Source organism: Ostrea edulis, chromosome 8, assembly GCF_947568905.1.
Source record: "Ostrea edulis chromosome 8, xbOstEdul1.1, whole genome shotgun sequence".
Taxonomy (NCBI): Eukaryota; Metazoa; Mollusca; class Bivalvia; order Ostreida; family Ostreidae; genus Ostrea; species Ostrea edulis.
In genome coordinates this window covers 19,500,561-19,523,881 of record NC_079171.1, presented here as the reverse complement: position 1 = coordinate 19,523,881, position 23,321 = coordinate 19,500,561, and the positions used below count along the sequence as shown (strand labels likewise).

The window sequence follows — 23,321 nt, the reverse complement described above, 5'->3', positions numbered from 1 at the left end:
GGCGCTTACGGCTTGTGAGAGGTGAGGGATCTTTATCGTGCCACACCTGCTGTGACCCGGGGCGTCGGAAGGACCACCCCATTTAGTCGTCTCTTACGACAAGCAAGGGGTATTGAGGACCTATTCTAACCCGGATCCCCACGGGACGAAGTAGAAGTTCTGAATCCATGGCGGGACCAAACTTGGTATATAGTGTTATGTGTAAAACATATAAATAATATCTTCTGAAATGCTAATGATGCTAAATTGAAAATAGATGGATATCTAGAAGGCAGCAGTTAACCCTGTACCAAGAATGTGAATTTCCTGATCCAAGGAGAATCGGTTTTGGTTCCAGAGATCATTATCATTTGAAATACTCCATCTTTAATGTTATTGACACTGTATAAACACTCATGCATATTTAGGAAAAGCAGGAAAGGGTGTACCTAACTTGTGAATTTCGGAGCCCCGGGGTTCTGCATGACTCTAAGGTTCTGCATGACTCTAAGGCAGGTCCTAAATAGTCACATAGTGTAAATGTGACATTATATTATATTATGTAATGTCTTACATCAGCATGGAAACTTTTGGTGGCATTTGTTTGTCTGTTGTTGAATTGATATGATTTTGCTTCTATATACAGAAAATGAAAATTACTATAGACTCCATATATAGCCTATAGGGCTAGTGATACTCAGGCGACCAAAAAGATCTATGGGCCTCTTGTTTTATGTACAATTTTACATGTGACCTAAAGTTTTACTTTACGACCCGTTTTAAAGGATTTAATGGAGTGACACAAAGCAACAGTTTGGTCTCGTTTTAAGTTGAATGATGTGGATCGTGGTTCTTTGACTTTTTAAGTTGAATGATGTGGATCGTGTTTCTTTGACGTTTTAAGTTGAATGATGTGGATCGTGGTTCTTTGACTTTTTAAGTTGAATGATATGGATCGTGGTTCTTTGACTTGCAGGGTGTTGAATGATGTGGATCGTGGTTCTTTGACTTGCAGGGTGGTTTATGGCACATGGGGGTGCGTCTCCTTATTTTTGTGGGACAGTAACTACTATCTGCCTCCTCTGCAATTTCAAAACCGATTCTACGATTTACTTATAATAGAAAAAAGTAACTCCAATCGTAGTATGTACAATGTAAGTATTACCCATTAAGGTTCGTCGATATAATCTGTCTATTTACATCAAATTTTCTTAAATGCTTAAGATTTTCTCAATGAAATCTAGATAATAAAAAGTGAAATGCACGCGATTTCAGCATACATTTGACAGAAATCACTTCCTAACTTGACAATTTTATAACGGAATAATTGTAATAGATCCCAGGGAGACATCGTAACTATGATCCTTAAGGAGAACGTACAGTCGTATTGTTATGACAACATTTTCATAAATTGGGAAGAATACCGTTTTGTCATATGATATCATAGCTCATGGGAAAGCTGTATGAATGAACTGCGCTCTACAGGTTTGTTAATGTTTGATCATATTGTCCTTGTCTGTAACTTTCTTTCATTATATCGGAGTAAGGCGCAAAAGCTTTTATTTCGATCTTTTTTCATTCTTACATTTTAGCTCACATACGATGAAACCTCGAGAGAGTTATTCTGATCACTTTTTGTCCGGCGCAAGTCCTTAATCTTGTAACATTTTCGACTTCTTCTCTAGAACCACATGGCTAATTTCAACCACATTTGACACAAAGCATGCTTGAGTAAAGAGGATTCAAGTTTGTTCAAATTACAACGCCCTTTTTAAACTGGAGTTAATTTTAAAAGAATTATTTAAAAAAATTGTGGCATCTTTTGAAAGGCTTCTTCTCAAGAACCACTGGGCCAATTTCAATCAAACTTAGCACAAATCATCCTTGGGGGAAGAGAATTCAAGTTCAAATGAAGTGCCATGCTCCCTCCAAAGGGGATAATCACGAAAAGGAAAAAATAGGATGGGATAGTGCAGACTCAAGTTTTGTTCAATTGTGGCCCCTGGGGGTAAGGTGAGGTCACAACAGGGGATTAAAGTTTTACATGGGAATATATAGGAAAATCTTTAAAATTCTTACAGTAGGGCCATGAAAACTCGTATTAATATGCAATCATCCCCAGATAGTGTAGTTTGAAGTTTGTTCATGCATGTAGGATATGACCACAATAGGGGATCAAAGTTTTAAAAGGGGATGAATTGGATAATTTTTTGAAATCTTTTCAAGAACAACAGGGCCATGATTAATCATAGTATTATGCAAGCATCCCTAGGTAGTGCAGATTCAAGTTTGTTCAAATTGTGGTGCCTGGGGATAGGATGGGATCATGATAGAGGACCAAAGTTTTACGCGGGGATACATGTAGATAAGAAATATCTTCTCAATAACAACAGGGTCATGGATTCCATATTGATATGTAAGCATCCCCATGTGGTGCAGATTCAAGATTGTTCAAATCATGAACCCCGTGGGTAGTATGAAGCCACAATAAGGGATCAAAGTATCATATGTGGGGATATACAGGATAAGTTTTTTAAAAATTCTCAAAAACAACAAGGCCATGATTGCTCATATTCATATGCAAGTACATGTATATCCAGGTCATACAGATTCATTTGTTGAAATTGTGGTCCTCGCAGGTAAGGTAAGACCACAATAAGGGGACCGAAGTTTCACATGGGAATATATAGAAATCACAATAACATGGTCATGGATACTCATACTGATATGCAAGCATCCTCAGGTGGTGCAAATTGAATTATATTCAAATCACGATCATCGGAAAGGGATGGATGGGTGTTAGGATGACACGGGATGTATGGGTGTTAGGATGACACGGGATGGATGGGTGTTAGGATGACACGGGATGGATGGGTGTTAGGATGACACGGGATGTATGGGTGTTAGGATGACACGGGATGGATGGGTGTTAGGATGACACGGGATGGATGAGTGTTAGGATGACACGGGATGGATGGGTGTTAGGATGACACAGGATGGATGGGTGTTAGGATGACACGGGATGGATGGGTGTTAGGATGACACGGGATGGATGGGTGTTAGGATGACAACCACAATAGCTGGTCAAAATCTTATATGGGAATATATAGAGAAACATTTTTGAAAATCCTCAGAACAGCGAAATCATGAATAATTCATATTTATCTCCAAGGATATTCCGGTAGTGCAAATTCAAGTTTGTTCAATTATTCAGGGGTAGGGTGGAGCCATAGTAGAAGATCAGAGAATGATATGGACGTACACAGGACCACACGAGAGCATGTCAAATGTGAATGTTCCTAAGCTCTGTGGATTCCAGTTTTTATTATGCCCCCGTGATTAAAGACATAGGGCGGAATATTGTTTTTGTCCTGTCTGTCTGAAACTTGAACCTGTTGAATGGTGAGTGATAGGGTTCTCATGTTTCATATGTGTACTCCTTGTGACTGTGATCTACGTTTGATACAATCTAACCTAGGCAGTACGGATATGTTCTGATTCTGTGTAACGATTTCTTATGTCAAAAAAGTTGAACAGACTTCATTTGATGTCATGATGTTTGAACTTGTAACTTCACGTTAGAGTATGACCCAAATTTTAAAACTTAACCTGGTTTTTAAATAGTGAATGACACATAAATCAATTAATATTTATTGTATTGACGGAATTACGGCGATTTTGATTGGATGAAAAATTCGTTTGATTTCTGCGTCAAAGAAAACCCGATTTTGACTTCATGTTGTGATTGATTGAATATTGTTTAACGTCCCTCTTGAGAATATTTCACTCACATGGAGACGTCACCATTGCCGGTGAAGGGCTGCAAAATATAGGCCTGTGCTCAGCACTTACGGCCTTTTAGCAGGGAGAGATCTCTATTGTGCCACACCAGCTCCCTCCAAAGGGGATAATCACACAGGGCCTCGGTTTTTGCGGTCTCATCCAAAGGGCCGCCCCATTTAGTCACCTTTTTCGACAAGCAAGGGGTAATGAGGACCCATTCTAACCCTTCATGTTGTGAATTCGTATGAATATGAAAATAAGATATTTAAACTCACTTCTTTTCTTGATGGCGGTATAATAGGGAAAATTGTACAAAAAACTTTTTTATCAATACGAGTAGAACACCAAAATTTCCAATGAATATTATAGAGGGCTCACGGCGGGTGTGACTGGTCGACAGGGGATGCTTACTCCCCCTAGGCATCTGATCTCAACTCTGGTATATCCAGGGGTCCGTATTGCTTGTATAGGGGTTAAGAGATTGATCACTGTTCTTCACCTTTAATTCTATAGAACATCATCAATATTCGGTGGTCATAAATCTTTCAAATATATATGATATAGATAGATAGATAGATAGATTAAAATGACCGACGACACGAACAACTAGATAAATCCGTAGGGTGACCAGTTCTTTATTCTAAACTACATTTATTTCAAGAAACCAAAACACAAGTACACATCATTAGAATTGGTGAGATAAGAAAACAAGTGCATATGCACTTATATCAATTCCTCTCTCATTATCACATGTTAACAAAAGGCGATCACGTTTTGACAAAAAAAAAAAAAAAAGAGAAACAATCGTACCTGTAACTACTCGGCTATTTCCGTAACCGCAATTCTTATCGGTTACGGAATAGGACGTGCGCGTGATCAGAAAAAAAGGTTCAACTGGAATACATGTAATTACACTTTGGAATGCGTGATATATGCATATGAGAATGTACACAAAATTTAAACAAAATGAATATTTACATGTACATGTAAACAAACAGCAGATTAACATTATAAATGATTAATGGCAAACTGACAACTCAACTTTTTGACAAACGGGATGATTTCAGTTTCTCCATCGTCAGCTTTCCATTTTTATGTAGCAATATTCCATTATCACCTGCATATGGTGTTTATATCTTTCAACTGCTTCGATATGCGAGAGCTTGTTCTGCTTATGGTCAGTTTTTAAATCGAAGCAGGCTACTGACAAACAAGTTGATTGTGCAACAGTCTCGTTTAAAGTCAGCATTTCGCAAATTCTATGGTCGTTATAACGATCTAGTTTGCTAATACAACCTATCATTGGGTCAAATGCTGTCTGACGTGTTTCATACCGATTGTTAGGCCGTTCTTGTCCCACTGATTTTGACTACGGATAACTCCGTTTACCTGATCAAGATAATGGGTTCACGGCGGGTGTGACTTCTGGTATATCCAGGGGTCCGTGTTTGCCCAACTATCTATTTTGTATTGCTTATAGGAGTTATGAGATTTATTACTGTTCGTTATCTTCACCTTTCATAAGCAAAAACAAAAAGCACAAGAACAAATTTCAAATTTACATTATGAATAGAATAGGTATAGAAAAGAGACGAGTTTTCAGTATGAATATTATAAACAATAAGCAAACTATTAAATGATGACAACATGAGATAAATGGGCAAATAATGAATGAAGATAGTAATAAGCACAATATGAAGTTGACTTAATCGAAGCGTTTGGACTTAATGATATATTTCTGTCTATTAAGAACATTCTATCGTTTTCATTGTGGTTTAAGTTTTCAGTACCAAACAAAAGAAGAATTTTATTTAATGGGAAGTTGAGAATTGATATATATTCATTTTTGATGCGCGTATATTCATTACAAGTAAGTAATGTTCATCAGATTCTACTGCCCGGGTTGTAGATTACAAGGGAATAAATGTTGATTTAAGGAACTGCAATGCATTCGCAAACGTGTGTGAAGGACTTGGCCTCGTCTGAAACCTAAGAGATAAAATTTAGGGATGACAATTTTTGGAGAAATGAGTTTTTGTAATGTTGAAAGAGTATTAGCCTCCTTGATAGTGTTTGGAAGGTTATTCCAAAGGCGTGTTGTGGAAGAAATACCGCTGTTTGCGTAACAAGTTGTCCTAATATTTACATAATAGTGTGAATTTCTAGCATTTTACGTATGTAGGCCTTGATTTTGTGGGGAATAATAGATTGTAGATATCCCGGGGTCATTCCCATCTATCATGATATACATCTGTGTTCTCGTTATTTTTGTCGTCATTTTTCTAACGTTTCCAATCCTGTTTCATTGTAAGTTGAATGTGAACTGCAATATCTTGTTGCGCCTGTCATTATGCGTCCTGCCTCGAGATTAAGTTTTTCTTTCTACCGTATAGCGGGGTTTTTCCACGGGTCTGAAATTTGTCGGTTTGCTGGCTCAAAGGTATGCTAATAATTTTAGTGGAATAAATTTTGGCGGACAAGGAATTGTATTTCTCTTGCAAATACTGAAGTCTTAATTGGGTGCATATTTGGCGAGTGAAATTTTGGCGGAAAGCTATCTAACCGCTAAAATAAGCCAAATTTATCACCCTTCGGACAAAACCGCTATACGGGTAGATTGAGCAGTTGTCCCATATAATAATATTATCCACATATTCAATGAGTGGACGGACGAAATGCATTGTTTGAAGCGTTTGGCGTTTTAATCTAAATTTAAGATGTCTTCACGAATTCATTTTCTTAATGGTATTTTTAATCATCCTGTCTATATGTTTATAGAAATTTCCATTGGAAGATAGAATTAAATGTTTATATTCAGTTACTTCAAGGATGGGTATAAAGTTCACAACCAATGGTGGGTGGTAGATGCGAGTTTGTTTTCTAGAAATTAGTATACTTTCGGTTTTGTTGGAATTAAACTTGATCATCCATTTCCTGTTCCTTTCCCAGGACAAACGAAGAAGGTCTACATAAAAGAAAAGCCATCAATCTCGTCATTTGATGAAAATAAGAAAGATGGTTTTGTTAGCTCATTAAGTAACCAAAGATTCAACATGCAATGGAATGTAAGTCTGCCGCTGTGTCAGTACGCAATGAAACTTAGCGCTTCTCTGTGTGGCAGTGAAGTGAATGTAATTAAACAGATAATACATTAAAACGAGGCCTTCAGTGAGGATCTCTTGTATCGCACAATTTTGTGAGAGTTTACACAAGGAGAGAAATATATATCAAACAAGTCGTAATTGTTTAGTAAACTGCAGTGTGTAATGTAAACGACAACTAGTAGGAGAAACATCCGGGGACTTCCCAAGTTACAGAGTCAACATATACAGTGGCATTTCAAGGTCACACCCAGGACATGACCGGAAAAGCAATGAGTGAAACAGATGTCTTAAGTGTCTGGGAATCGCTAGAACGCGAGATTTTGCTGCGCTTTACTCAGGGTTAATTGGGGGAGGGCTCGTGTGGTCCATACACACCCGACCCTAATATTTGGTACCGTCCCTCTAGAAATTCGTAACGGCGTAGATTCGAACAATACAAAACAATTTAGTGTATAAACATCTCTGATGCGAAATAAGTCGACGTCTTTCCGTTATATGCATTCATAGTTGTTTGGTGATCATCATATAAATACATATCAATGCTGTGTAAGGAATATCACACATTGAAATTATATACAATTTTAGAAACGCACAAGAATCGAAATTCAAAATACATAATCAAAAGGTGGTGTTACATCGTGAATGTGTTTTTCTACTTAAACTATCGTAAAACAATCATAAAGTTTGCTGATGCACAACATAATCATAATCCTGATTCGAGTGTTTGTCGTGTAGTCCGTTATGATAGAATTTTCACATAGAACAATGTCCATTGAATTGCAATAAATCCACCATATGTCTATTCACGCCTCTCTCTCTCTCTCTCTCTCTCTCTCTCTCTCTCTCTCTCTCTCCACTGACCAACCTGCAGAATTTTTTTTATATTTTTTCCACTTGTCAAACTTATATGCGACTACCAATTCATTTCCACAACTTTCTCCGGGGCCAGTAAATTATTAAAAGGAAGTATGATACACACAGCCAATTATTGCTTTTTATTTTGGTGTCCAAGATCAGAACAGGCGAGGATCTTGTGATATGACCGTTTCTCTGATCATCAAAGGAAATAAACCCATAAACGTCAATTTTCTTCGACAGACTTTCCTTTGTAATGATTTGTGGGTGCTGCCTCTCATATATATAATGTAAATAGTACATTATAAGTATAGAAATCAGCTCTGGTCATTTCAGCAATGTTCTCGTTTGTTATAAATATTTATACAGATGTGATGAGGTTAAAAGGTGATGAAAAAACCCACTGGTGTCATCTTTTTTTATTCGAATTGTTCCCAGTTTGGCCAGAAAGTTTCCCGTCTTCTTTTGTAAATGATCGATTCACAGTGTGTGATGACAGGTGCTGAAATATCGCATAACTGCAGAAAATCAGAAGGTTTAATTCTCCTGACCCATTAGCTGGGGATGTAAGGCATTGATTAAGAGAGCTCTCATCCTGTAGCATTACTGTCGAAATAGCTGATAATGACTCTGGGGAGGGGATCCGTGTTTGTTCAGCAACTTTGTGTCCTTGTAAGTATATCTCGTGATCAGGAAGTGGAAGTTTTACAATAAAGAAGTAAAGCTTGCAAAATATAATTATACTTGCAGTCGACACTCATGCAAAAAAGCATGTGTACATTACATGTATATGTAATCTTAAATTGATTATTACTTTTCACAATGATTGGTAAAAAGTATGGATAAAAAGATTAAAAAAAAAAAAAAAAAAGGAACACGAAGATGGTTATAGGTAAAAAAATAAATAAATATAGAAACACGAAGATGCGAAAGCGTTACTGGTCTTCGTGTTTACACATGTGATATATCCCTGTGAACTCAAAACAAAAGACGCGACAGTCTTCCATATTTTCTTCGTATTTGGATATTGTTTTGATCATGGATGTTAACGGAACTGACAACTCAACTTTCTGACAAACGGGATGACATCAGCTTCTCATCGTCAACTTCAAATATTTATGTACAATGTAGCAATATTCCATTATCACCTACATAAGGTGGTTTATGTATCTCATCTGATTTGGTACGCGAGAGATAGTTCTGCGTATGATCAATATAAATATAGGCAAGCTACTGACAAATTAATTGATGCTACATGACTTTAAAAAGTATCGTTTGAAGTCAGTATTTCACAAATTCTATAGCCGATGTAATGATCTTATTTGTAAATACAACCTGTCGTTAGGTCAAATGTTGTCGGCGTATTTCATAACAATTGTTTACAAAATGATTTTGAATATGGATTTCAGTTTACCTGATGAAGATAGATAGAGGGCTTCACGGCGGGTGTGCCTGGTCCAACAAGGGACGTTTACTCCTCCTAAGCATCTAATCCCACATCTGGTGTGTCCAATGGTCTGTGTTTGCAACTCTCTCCCCTCTCTCGCATTTTCATAGAAATGACGAGATCGATGGCTCTTCGTTATCTTCCCTCTTTTATGTAGACCATTTTAGTTTGTCCTGGGAAAGGAACACGTCGTCTCTAGGATTTATTTAATTGTTCGTGTTGTCGGTCATTTTAGTCTTTATAAAGTTTTGAAACTATATACTAAGTATTACTGACACAAAAGAAGAACACAATCTCCAATTGTCGGGGGGGGGGGGGGGGTAATCATTCATTTCATTCAAGTGTATCGTGTAATTTTACAACTAATTAATAGAAGATACACATCTTTACACACAATAAATTTAGAGTTAGACATGACTTTTCGCGAAAGTGTCAAGTTTGAAGAGGTGGTAGGCATTGGAATGTTCCTACTTCATTAACGAATTTAACCCCGTTAGCAATTGCTGCTGCTCAAATTTTGCGTTGAATGAGTTTTGTTACACGGTTTATTTCTGCCACTCATCCAGAAGTGCGCACAGCGGGTAGAGTCTCTGGTGGATTTGGATGTGTTCGAATGAGTCGATATAGTATTTCCCTCCCATCCGCTGTTGGCGGGTAATCAGAACTGGGCCAATGTAACGGGTCGATTGGTTGTTTGGTTGAATGTTACGTTCCGACGAGAATTTTTGTTTCATATTGAGATGCCACCAGCTGTCTATGCTTATGTCCCAGGACCGTATCAATGAGGGTTCTTTAACGTGTCACCGCCTGCCGCAACAAGGGGCCTCCAATTTTAAAGGGTTCACGATGTTTGAATTTTTTTTTTTTTTTTCATTTTTGATGTTAAACATTAAAAATATAACTCATTTAATGTTGACAGCCAAAATTTTGACCTTCTTAATGCAAGAATAAATGCAATATTTTAGCCTTAAATCTGTGTTATGTAAACAAAGACTCGAGTCTATTAATGTATACAAACAAACCAGTGAAATATCAATTTTTTAATATAAAGCATCTTGATTTTGCATAGTCACAAATTTTAACTTTTAGATGACACAATTTACCCAAAGAATGCTTGCAACGTGAAAGATATAATAAACCTAGATCATATATCTATTTCGTTTGAAAATTTCGTAAACAATAGCATACCACAATCTTTGTTTACAAAACAAATAATAAATTCTCTAAAATGAGCTTCTGTGATAATGTATAAACCTTAATTTTATGTGTGAAGTCTTTTAAACATATTAGACAGTAGATTTTGATCATTAAAAGTGAAAAACAAAATGTTGTGAAAACAAAAAATGGGAATCAGTCCCTTTAAGGTCATATCAAAAAGACCTATGATTCTCACTTCTAAATGCTGAGCATTCACTACCTATGTATGCATATACCTTCGGTTTGCCATGGCACGAGCGGGGCTCGAACCCATGACCTCTGGGTTACGAATCGAACGCTCTACCACTAATCTACCGCGAACGGCAATGTTTTGGTCCATTGCACAAAACACAAGGTATTGTCTCGTTGAAAAATTAATTTGTGTTATTGGACAAACGGCACGACGCCAGGTTACAGAACAGCGTCAGTGTACCGTTAAACTGTTGAATTTTGTGACCACTGCAGATTTCGCTCCACACCATAACATTACTACCACCAAAGCTGCCATATTCCACCATCCAATTATTAGTATAACGTTCACCGCGATCACGCCCACACACGAACCACTGAGCCGTACTGCGTTTTTTCTTGCATGTACATTGCATTATATTTATTGTACCTCATGTACCGTTTAACATAGTTTGAGCGAAATAAATTGAATTGAAAAGCTTTGCAAAGGAAACACACTTGGATGGTGTCGTCGCAACCAGTCTGACGTCACTGCGACGCGGCTTGATGTCACGGGAGAGAAGACGCTCAACACAACATACTGGTTTATTCTTGAATTATGTGACCCTGATTTTCATCTGCATTTTTATGCAGCTGTTAACCGGTTGCGCATATGCAGCGACTACAGAAAACGATCCTAACGAAGTGTCGTAATTTTCGGTTAGCCACTTCGGGAGCGGTAGACATTTACACCAGTCAGTCGAAAGCGTTTGTTAAAAAAATCATAGCTAATGCCAGCATTCTGGCAACAATAATTGCACTGCCCTGTTATGTGCATCGTTAGATAACGCTAGCGCTTCAGGTATGAACTGCGACGCTTCACGCCGGCATAAAGCGCATGCGCATCAAGAGGTATGGCAGTGTGAAGCGTCACATTTCATACCCTGATGTATTTTCAAAAATGAATTTCATTTGAAATATTTCCTCATTACATCCTTCCTGTCAGAATTCCCAGCTGGTACAATAGACATGCTACCATAATATTGATCAAGATGCATATGCATATTAGTCAAACAATATAGGTATTAGTCAAATTATATACAATCAATTTAAAGTATAACAGGGTTATTGAAGTTTTTAGTGCATGCTGGCCGAGTTGAGTTTGGAAAATGTTCATTTTCACACCCAACGAGTGTCAATATTCACCAATATGAGAACGAAAATATACCTATATATGAAAATAAGAACCTGTAGCATATTCAAACCAAAATAACGTGTTTTAATTTCATCAATACCCGGAAACTCATAAACGAGTTACTTTATAATACCCTGATGATTAATGTACTTCTTGTGAAGACTTCGTATAAAATCGTAATAATATCGGATTAATAATGAATAAAAATGAAAAGTATCAATACTTATTTAGAGTATTTTATTTAGTATTTCATACGTGTTTTTAGGAAGGACCTATTCTACCGAACCAATGTTTTTACATTTTCCATTATGCACTAATAATATCACAGATAAATCAGCGGCTCCTATGGCAGAAGGATACACTTTCATTTGCCATTTCAAATCACTCTGTGTTTTGCAGATTGATTATTTTAGACATGTTATCTGACAAACATTAAAGGAAAAAAATCCAATTTTTAAACAGAAAACAATCTTTGGTGTATTAGGGAAGATCAACCATTGGAAGGTAAGGGGCAGTAAGACTCGCCATTCCTAGCCCGCACTGTAACAGTCCCAGAATATCACGTTACTCAATCGTGTGAAAATTGTTCCCTTCTAACGATAATGTCGGTACACGTTTCCAGAGATCTATATCATGTAGTTTTATAATAGATACAAATTGAATTTCGCTAGTCAGTTATGAATATACACACTTCTGTTGAACGAACGGCCGTCAGGCAGCCCATTAAAACACTGCGGTGCCGTTTTCGGAGTTGTCAAAAACGTTTTGGTTTGCGACCAAAAAAGAAAACAAATAAAGAGAGAAACAATAAAGAAAGTAAAAACCAAACAACTCCCTCCTTTTATACCGTATATCATTTGCTGTGTGGTGCAATATTAAAACACAGCGGCGCACTGCGCCATACGGGTTTCGCGTTGTTGATTACAGCTGCATTAAAAAGAAATTAGTGCTAAATTCATATTGATGAAGACTATGGTTTATAAGGCAGTGTGCTGTTGTTAGTTTAACATACTGTCCGACCACGCTACAATATATTTCTTATTTCATCAATCATTTATTATAATATTATGTCATTTGACTCACAGTCGGCTCTGAGTACGATGAGCGTGACGGCCAACTTTTATTTTTATCTGAAGGAGAAAAAATGACCTCTGTATTGGCGCGTACAATTTTTCTTTTTGGAATGGTTAACTACTGAGCTTGGGATAGAAAGGACTTGACGGAGAAAGTAATGACTTCCTGCTCTCGGAATCCTTGATTGTATGGAAAATACCTAAATCCTGCTTGTAACAGAATGTCGATTACCAATTCCGGTAATTGGCGTTTATGACGTCATCGACAGATTAAGACCTCACATAGCGGGAATCTGGCATACTGTCGCCGGCAGATATTGACACCGTCAACCCCTGGCTCCAGATGAAAATGACATGGTAAATCCAAGAATAAAGGTTTGGAATTGACATGGAATGTTTCCAAGGTGATGAGCTTAAGACAATAGCCCCTATCATATTCGGTTTATTGGGAATTGAGGATTGGAAATGTTTACTTAGGAAGAGGGATAAGCACATTTATGATCTTGTAAAGAATCCTACATGTACATGTAATTTTCCAAGATTCTTAAAACACATAGGCAAGCTATGAGTGACATGATACACGCATACAGTAACTGACCCCAGAGTAAGAGTATGAAAAAGTTTTGAAAATTGCAAGAAAGATCTGTCCGTCTGAATAAAGAATTGAGGAAAAGAACATTTGGAATAAATGATGCACTACTGTATCTTCCACTTGCGTTACTATCGCGCTGACCGCTTGTTTTCAAACCGATGTAAACATAACAAAAGCAGAAAAAGTTATTCTGGTCTACTTTGGCAATTTTCAAAGATTCGCAAAAAGAAAAATTTGTAATTCAAGTACATCAGTATAGATATACATTGTATAAATAAATAAAAATTAGTGGCCATCGTCGCATACCGCGTTATAGCCGTGGTTGTATGATTAAGAAAATCCTCGACTTTATGAATATTTATGTTCATCTGTCAACCCATCGGGGAGCTCCCACAATTTTTTCATGAAAAAAACCCCCATCAGGCCTTGAGGTTATAAAACTTATTTAGCTCGTTTTCATACTCAAACTCGAATTCTGTGTTCTAAATCGTACTCATACTCAAAAGTGAAGGTTATAAAACTTTTATCAGATTATTTTCGTACTCTAATAGAGTACATGTACATGTTTAAGATTTTTCGAGTATGCTTTAGAACTTGCTCAGAGTTGTACTCAAAGCAAACATGGCTGACCATGAGTTTGAGTATGAGTACGGTGAAAACTTTATAACTTCCAGGTCAGGCCCGGAGATCACCGCGTGGCTCGTAGCGGATAAATCCGAAGATTGCCAATTGGGAAAAACTGACACAATAAGTTTATTGAGACAGAATTTGCAAGCATAATCTGGTATCTGTCTGTAAACTTTTTAACATTTTTAATTTCTCTAGAACCGCAGGACCAACTTCAACCAAGTTGTACATGAAGATATATAGGGGGAGACAATGAAGTCTTCTCAAGATCAGAAGGGGTCACGCTTATTCCTATTCATGTGCAATCCTCCGGAGGAAGTGCAGATTCTATGTTTGTTCAATTTTAGGTTACAATAGAGGATAAAAGTTTTACTGGGAATCGTGTATAGTAAAAAGACCGGGAAAAGGGGTGTTCAGGCAGAGTTCATTTGATATACTGGACTTGCTTCTTACAGAATGATTTGTAAGCTCCTCTGTCTGTTGTTATTCGTAATCAAACGCTACATGTTTTACTTGTTCGTGTAACCAATAAGATATTGAAATATATTGTCGTGACTGTGATTGGTTGATGAATGATTGTTTCATTTCATAAATATTCATGAAATCGAGGGGTTTGAGGTAGGGTAGGTACCCCCGAACTCAGAAAGCGTGGCTAACTACGATGCCTAGTGGTAAGGGCGCTCGCTTCGAAAATCGGGAGGCCTGGGTTCGAGGACGTGTCAAACCTGAGACGTAAAGAATTTGAAAGTTTTCAGTTCCAAAATATTGTTGTACATATCCTCCACTTTTCATCCATATCAAATTTCTCTGGTGTAGCATACCTCCTTAAAGAGGTTCGCACCTGAGATTTTGAGTAATGTAAAATTTTTGGGAAGTATATTTTTTATTTCTACATTGAAGGAGAATTAGGAAATTAAAAAGAAAAACTGGGGTCGCAACGCTTGTTATTGAACTCCAGTGGTCTAAACATGACCTTTTTGCACTTAAAACATATTATATTAAACTTGATTTGTCTGTAGGTGTCAACATAACATAAGCAACACAAACCTATCATTACATAAAATAGATACATAACCATGTCTTCTAACACTACAGATAAAAATAATAATACTAGTAAATTACAACATTTGAACTAGTTCCAAGTCTCAACTACTTGTATCATGAATAATAAAACTGAAATACTCGTATAGGGGCAAACTCCGTGCAGTGTCAATTGCCCGGGACTACTTTCCCATACGAATAATGATATTGGAGTTGTAGCGTAACGGAATATACTGAGCTAACCGGAGCTTGGTATAGGGATATAAACATAAAGGATATATTGTATGAAACAGAAACTAAAATCACGCAGATTTAAAACTTTTTGAATAATCAATCCTTCCGCCACAAAATATAGTCCCTGCAAAACCCTTTCAAAATTTGAACGGACGCATTTTTTTTCAAATGGATAGGGTTCAGTAACAGTTGTGTAATATGTTTGCACCAATGGTATCAGTATTGAACCAGTAAATACTTAGTTGTAGCATTCTGCGCAGTTGTGCTCAGGAGCTAACTTCCTTAAGTGGAAAAGGGTTAATTTTAAGAGTCAATAACAAGTACTATTACCCTATAGTTTTTCTTTTTACTTTCCTAATTCTCCTTTAATGTAGAAATCAAAAATACACTTCCAAAAAAATTGACGATACAACAAAACTAAGGTGTAAACCTCTTTAGAATAGGTAGAGACTGTTCCTTTGTTAAAGCCCCCGGTATTTGAAGTGAAGGTCACGGGTCTCCTGAGACAAGCCCCCGGTATTTGAAGTGAAGGTCACGGGTCTCCTGAGACAAGCCCCCGGTATTTGAAGTGAAGGTCACGGGTCTCTGAGACAAGCCCCCGGTATTTGAAGTGAAGGTCACGGGTCTCTGAGACAAGCCCCCGGTATTTGAAGTGATGGTCACGGGTCTCTGAGACAAGCCCCCGGTATTTGAAGTGAAGGTCACGGGTCTCCTGAGACAAGCCCCCGGTATTTGAAGTGAAGGTCACGGGTCTCCTGAGACATGACCTTAAAAATAGAGGCCTTGCATAGGTCAAAATTTGTGACCAAAGCTGGTGACATGACTTGCGTGAATTGTTTTATGGACGTAAAACATTATTACCTTGTACACACACACACAGTCAGACTGTAGTAAGCCATTGTATTGAAATGTTTACGATAGTAAAGTATCAAAGCTTTTAATTTTACACTGCAAGTATCAAAGCTTTTAATATGACAACTAAAAGTATCAAAGCTTTTAATATGACAACTAAAAGTATCAAAGCTTTTATAAGACCTGTAGTTAAGGATAGTAAACTATTATAGTACTTTTGTTAGAATTAACACATGTCTCGGAGACTTTCAAGTACGCATCGGACGTATTCCTGCCACTTCCAAACCTCTACGGAAACAGCAAACTTCCAAACGTTCTCAAGATGCATTCTTGTTTACAGTCTGCTCATGTCTTAACGATTCAGTTATGTGTAGACAGAACACAATAGACATCTTCGATATTTTAATAAAATATTGATACTGCCAATATATCAAACGTTGATGCCAATAAATGGTTTGGTAAATGATCTAAATTTCAGGAAGGTTCATGAAAACTGGAAATTTACCGCGTTTATCGAACGTTTTCATCCTATGGCACCGCCACGGATCAGCGTTGATTGCTTATCATGAGTCCTTATATTAGGTTTCTAAGCTTAGCTAAGCGATCGGATTTAGCGGATGTCAAGGTACAATGCCAGATGTCCTCAATCAATACCCCAAGTGCTTTTGACTCAAATAAAATTTACAGAACAGATCCTGGAGTCTTGGATAATGCAATCTACGACTAAATGTGACTGTGGCCAGCTTTCTGGAAACTAGGGCGCGTCATAGAGAACATTAAAGAGTAAGATAAGTGGTGGCTGTTAACGATAGTGTCCAAAGTCTGCTTGCTCATTCTTTACATATGTGTAATATATACAGTGTACATATTCCGGAAATAATTTTTCAGCCTCCGCTGCAAACCATCACGTCACATGATGTGGTTTCATAGAATGACGCGATTTAAATATTGCGTCATATTCGAGCGACGCGATAATTTTTTCTGAATTTAAAAACTATGTATCTTCATGATCCTTTGTACACACACCTTAAATATTCTTGGATGACTAAAATGGTGCATCCTTTAATATTATGAATAAAGAAATAATCTTTGGTATATTTTCTCCATAACATTCCACTAGTAAATCTGAACAATGGGGAATTGTTTTTATAAATCTGAACGTTTTGTGATTAGAAGAGAAAACTCTATTTTATAAATTAACTGATTCCGTATCACGTAATATTGAAATCACTAAAACGGCAAATCACTCAATAGCAAAAGTGAAGAGGAATTATTTTGTTATGCAGGCACGTAGCATCATTTTTTTAAAGTTGGTAGGGAGATAACTTGTCTAAAATTCTTGAAAACAAAAACTAACAAATAATAAAACACCACGTTTTATTTATCCGTCGACTTTTACCTATATATAATTGCTCGCTTTTGATTGATCGTCTCTTTCTTTGACTGAAAGAAACTTAATATCGTCTGCTGTTAACAACACGAACATTGTCATTGAAAGAAAACAACGAGGTATGACGTCACGGTACAGTTTTGACTGCGTTCAAGATCGTAGTGGCTAGCCTAGGGCTAAGTATGGTGGTTGATTTGTGCCATTTTACAATTTGTCGTCTTTTCGTAATTTTGAGGCGAAAAGTAACTGATATTATCATTTTGTCGTCTTTATGTTATCTCTGGGCGAAAGGTCGCTAACTATTGTTTTGTTGTTTTTTTTTCACCTCGAAACAACAATTAAAAAGACGATAAGGTGTAAAATAGCACAAATCAGTTACCATACCTAGCCCCTAGGTTTTGAACGCAGCCTTTCCAGCATTAAATGAATAGGCGGATCAAATACCTAAAGTCGTATTGCAAGATGTTAAAAAGTCTTCGCTCGTCTCAGTGGTCACACCGTAAAACGCGGTAGCTTAGTGATAGAGTGCTTGCTTCGTAAATCACTGTAGTAATGATAACTTTATTGTGAATACCCCCTTACATATTTTTAAATCCACGTTTATTAAATAATAGATGTACATTGTATTCCAAATAATCAAAAACACAAACATACAGTGAAATTATTTTTATGTACGCAGTTTTATTTGACGCGGTCCAACCAATCAAATCACACTTGTCCTTTTTAAATTAAACCCATTCTTGTGTCAGTAATGATAAACTTTTTCTTATGTCAGTAATGATATACCCATTATTATGTCAGTAATGATATACCCATTCTTATGTCAGTAATGATATACCCATTCTTATGTCAGTAATGATAAACCTTTCCTTATGTCAGTAATGATAAACTTTTTCTTATGTCAGTAATGATAAATCTTTCCTTATGTCAGTAATGATAAACTTTTTCTTATGTCAGTAATGATAAACTTTTTCTTGTGTCAGTAATGATATACCCATTCTTATGTCAGTAATGATAAACCTTTCCTTATGTCAGTAATGATAAACTTTTTCTTATGTCAGTAATGATAAATCTTTCCTTATGTCAGTAATGATAAACCTTTTCTTATGTCAGTAATGATAAACTTTTTCTTGTGTCAGTAATGATAAACTTTTTCTTATGTCAGTAATGATATACCCATTCTTATGTCAGTAATGATATACCCATTCTTATGTCAGTAATGATAAACCTTTCCTTATGTCAGTAATGATAAACTTTTTCTTATGTCAGTAATGATAAATCTTTCCTTATGTCAGTAATGATAAACTTTTTCTTATGTCAGTAATGATAAACTTTTTCTTGTGTCAGTAATGATATACCCATTCTTATGTCAGTAATGATAAACCTTTCCTTATGTCAGTAATGATAAACTTTTTCTTATGTCAGTAATGATAAATCTTTCCTTATGTCAGTAATGATAAACTTTTTCTTATGTCAGTAATGATAAACTTTTTCTTATGTCAGTAATGATAAACTTTTTCTTATGTCAGTAATGATAAACTTTTTCTGATGTCAGTAATGATAAACCTTTTCTTATGTCAGTAATGATAAATCTTTCCTTATGTCAGTAATGATAAACCTTTCCTTATGTCAGTAATGATAAACATTTTCTTATGTCAGTAATGATAAATCTTTCCTTATGTCAGTAATGATAAACTTTTTCTTATGTCAGTAATGATAAACTTTTTCTGATGTCAGTAATGATAAACTTTTTCTTATGTCAGTAATGATAAACTTTTTCTGATGTCAGTAATGATAAACTTTTCCTTATGTCAGTAATGATAAACCTATTCTTATGTCAGTAATGATATACCCATTCTTGTGTCAGTAATCATAAACCCATTCTTATGTCAGTAATGATAAACCTTTTCTTATGTTAGTAATGATATACCCATTCTTATGTCAGTAATGATAAACCTTTCCTTATGTCAGTAATGATATACCCATTCTTGTGTCAGTAATGATAAACTTTTACTTATGTCAGTAATGATAAACTTTTTCTTATGTCAGTAATGATAAACTTTTTCTTATGTCAGTAATGATAAACTTTTTCTTATGTCAGTAATGATAAACCTTTTCTTATGTCAGTAATGATAAACTTTTTCTTATGTCAGTAATGATAAACCTTTTCTTATGTCAGTAATGATAAACTTTTTCTTATGTCTGTAATGATAAACTTTTTCTTATGTCAGTAATGATAAACCTTTTCTTATGTCAGTAATGATAAACTTTTTCTTATATCAGTAATGATAAACTTTTTCTTATGTCAGTAATGATAAACTTTTTCTTATGTCAGTAATGATAAACTTTTCCTTATGTCAGTAATGATAAACTTTTTCTTGTGTCAGTAATGATATACCCATTCTTATGTCAGTAATGATAAATCTTTCCTTATGTCAGTAATGATAAATCTTTCCTTATGTCAGTAATGATAAATCTTTCCTGATGTCAGTAATGATAAACTTTTTCTGATGTCAGTAATGATAAACTTTTCCTTATGTCAGTAATGATCAACTTTTTCTTATGTCAGTAATGATATACCCATTCTTGTGTCAGTAATGATAAACCCATTCTTATGTCAATAATGATAAACCCATTCTTATGTCAGTAATGATAAACTTTTTCTTATGTCAGTAATGATATACCCATTCTTGTGTCAGTAATGATATACCCATTCTTATGTCAGTAATGATAAACCTTTTCTTATGTTAGTAATGATATACCCATTCTTATGTCAGTAATGATAAACTTTTTCTTATGTCAGTAATGATAAACCCATTCTTGTGTCAGTAATGATATACCCATTCTTGTGTCAGTAATGATATACCCATTCTTGTGTCAGTAATGATATACCCATTCTTGTGTCAGTAATCATAAACCCATTCTTATGTCAGTAATCATAAACCTTTTCTTATGTTAGTAATGATAAACCCATTCTTGTGTCAGTAATGATAAACTTTTACTTATGTCAGTAATGATAAACTTTTTCTTATGCCAGTAATGATCTGCTGCCGTGAACACGCAGATTCAACTTCATATCAAAATTCAGTGATCAATGCTTCATACCTGCGATTACAGCCCTATTTGTTGTTAACGATTACAGCCTTATTTGTTGTAAGCGATTACAGCCTTATTTGTTGTAAGCGATTACAGCCCTATTTGTTGTAAGCCATTACAGCCCTATTTGTTGTAAGCGATTACAGCTCTATATGTTGTAAGCGATTACAGCCTTATTTGTTGTTAGCGATTACAGCCCTATTTGTTGTTGATGATTACAGCCTTATTTGTTGTTGGTGATTACAGCCTTATTTGTTGTAAGCGATTACAACCTTATTTGTTGTTAGCGATTACAGCCCTATTTGTTGTTAGTGATTACAGCTCTACATGTAAGCGATTACAGCCCTATGTGTTGTAAGCGATTACAGCCTTATTTGTTGTAAGCGATTACAGCCTTATTTGTTGTAAGCGATTACAGCCTTATTTGTTGTAAGCGATTACAGCGTTATTTGTTGTAAGCGATTACAGCGTTATTTGTTGTAAGCGATTACAGCCTTATTTGTTGTAAGCGATTACAGCCCTATGTGTTGTAAGCGATTACAGCCTTATTTGTTGTTAGCGGTTACAACTCGACTTTCCCCGGTTGTTTAGTTAATGTAATAATGTAAGAAGATAATCATGATGTGTGTGTCGAAATGTTTCTTTGACAATATTTTGAGCCAACCTGAAAAAAAATATAATATGTGCTTTCTTTTTATATAACTCCGGCAAAAGCTTTTCGCTTGTCAATGCTACAAACATTGTATCACCACTGGGAGGAAATTAAGTATGCTAAAAGCAGGATGGAAGCATCGATTGTGAAGATGTATGACTGGCTAAAATTGCAGTAAAAAGCTTTAACAATCCCTAACTTTCGTGTTAACTCGATTATTTCATTATTTTTTATTTTTGTTGTTTAATGCTGATCGACAAATCCTGCGCACGCGTCAGCGAACTGATAATCAATATTGTATATAGTTTATACTGCAGAACGCAGATGAGTATTAATTGGTAGAGGCACACCACGCATACTACAAAGTTAACATGTCCCCTACTTCATGTCTAGCGATGATGACACGTGGGTCCACCCCCATGTATGCTTTTGCATTCTCTCCCCCTCTCGAAAAACAGCCGGCGTCTTGGCTTCTTGTCAATGAGACCAAACGTTTTATATCCATAATTATAAGTATTGACTTACAAATTTTGATATTTTGAAGTCTTTCTCTATACGAGGAGAAAATGTCAAATTAAATCTTTTGAACATTAGAATATGAAGCCAGTGAAGTCTGTGATGTGAAATTGGGGAAACGCCTGTGCATGTGCATATGTATATTTCAAAAGTAATTTTGTGTAATGATTGAATATTCTAGTTATAAAATGACCAGAACAAATCTGAAGCTACAGGCATGCATATCTGAAAATTTAGATTTGTGTTCGTATCAACACTTTGCCACAACCTTGCGATGGGGGGGGGGGGGGGGTCGTATTCCCTACGTTGGCCCTTGTGCTTTTCTTATGTGTACCTTTGACCTTTTTCATCAATCGCAGTCAGCCACAGTAATGACCCTGGGTGGGGCACCTCGGCACCTCATAAACTTGTAGAAAAACTTAATACTTAGCTATGATTCACACGTTTGGTAGGTAAAGAATGACAATATATTCACCGATTGACCTTTGGCTGACTCTGCAAAGGGGATAATTCGAATAATAGGTGTACTGGATGACACGATGTCCAGTAACCGATGTCACGTGACCCTGAACTTCCATGTACCTAGCCTTGCAATAGAAATATTATTTTAAAAATGAAGTATGATCTTTATTTTTTTTAAGGTTTCCACTTTTTATCAAATTGATCAGAAAATATAATACTCTTCGTTGACTGTTTATTGACAGGATGTGCCTTTCTGACTTACTGTCACAAAGAGAGCGCTCTGAAGGCACAGCAAGCCCTGCACGAACAGAAGACCCTGCCGGGGGTAAGTACGATCACTTGTAGATTCGTGGAACGACTGCGCGATGAATTAATGGCGATGATATACGATGACGCTGATATGATGATGCGATGATAGTGGGACGTTGGAACGATACTGGATCGCCTTCTTGTGGTAGATCGACTAGATCTCCATCGCACAATCGTCATTGCTTCAACAGTTCAGTTCATCGCAACTAAACTGTATCAGACTGTCGCGTTATCGTGACATCGACTTTACGTAAATAGTAATTAAGATGCAGGGATAGCGAACAATAATATAATAGCCCTATATACTGTACTGTACAGTACGTAACAAAAATAAGTGTGTAGTGGTATAAATGATTGCCGGAATTATTTCAAGTTTTGTGGAATTAGTTCTCCACAATTAGCAATGTGAAAAACATAACAGTATCAAAATACATACGTGTGCCGTGGGAGAAAGGCTCATCGACTAATCGGAAATCTCAACTGCAAATTACTTAAATTAAATTTCACATATATATTTAATTTAAAGCACTGAATATATTACATGTACAGTATGTGGTTGTGAAACACTGTCCCAGATTTGTCTAAGTAATACTCAACTTAACACGTGACATTCACCTGGATCTGAAGTCATCTTTTGAATAATATGACCTTGAAACTTTACCATATATGAAGTTTTATATTGTCATGTTAAATACTTGTCACGCTACGAACAAAGAATCAAACAGACAGGGTTCAAAACAATACCTCGC

The 23,321-nt window shown here is 36.2% G+C and overlaps 1 protein-coding gene across 11 annotated transcripts in view; it reads left to right on the top strand.

Moving 5' to 3' along the window:
• LOC125661827 (CUGBP Elav-like family member 3-B) overlaps positions 1-23,321 on the top strand; it is a 78,132-nt gene that overhangs the window by 11,022 nt on the left and 43,789 nt on the right. For all 11 annotated transcript variants that reach the window (XR_008797952.1, XR_008797951.1, XR_008797950.1 and 8 more), the window contains exon 2: positions 22,506-22,588. Coding sequence is in view for 7 of the 11 variants with exons in the window: in XM_056147106.1 (XP_056003081.1) it covers positions 22,506-22,588 (83 nt within the window). In the remaining 4 variants the exon portion in view is untranslated. The remainder of the gene's footprint in view (positions 1-22,505; positions 22,589-23,321) is intronic.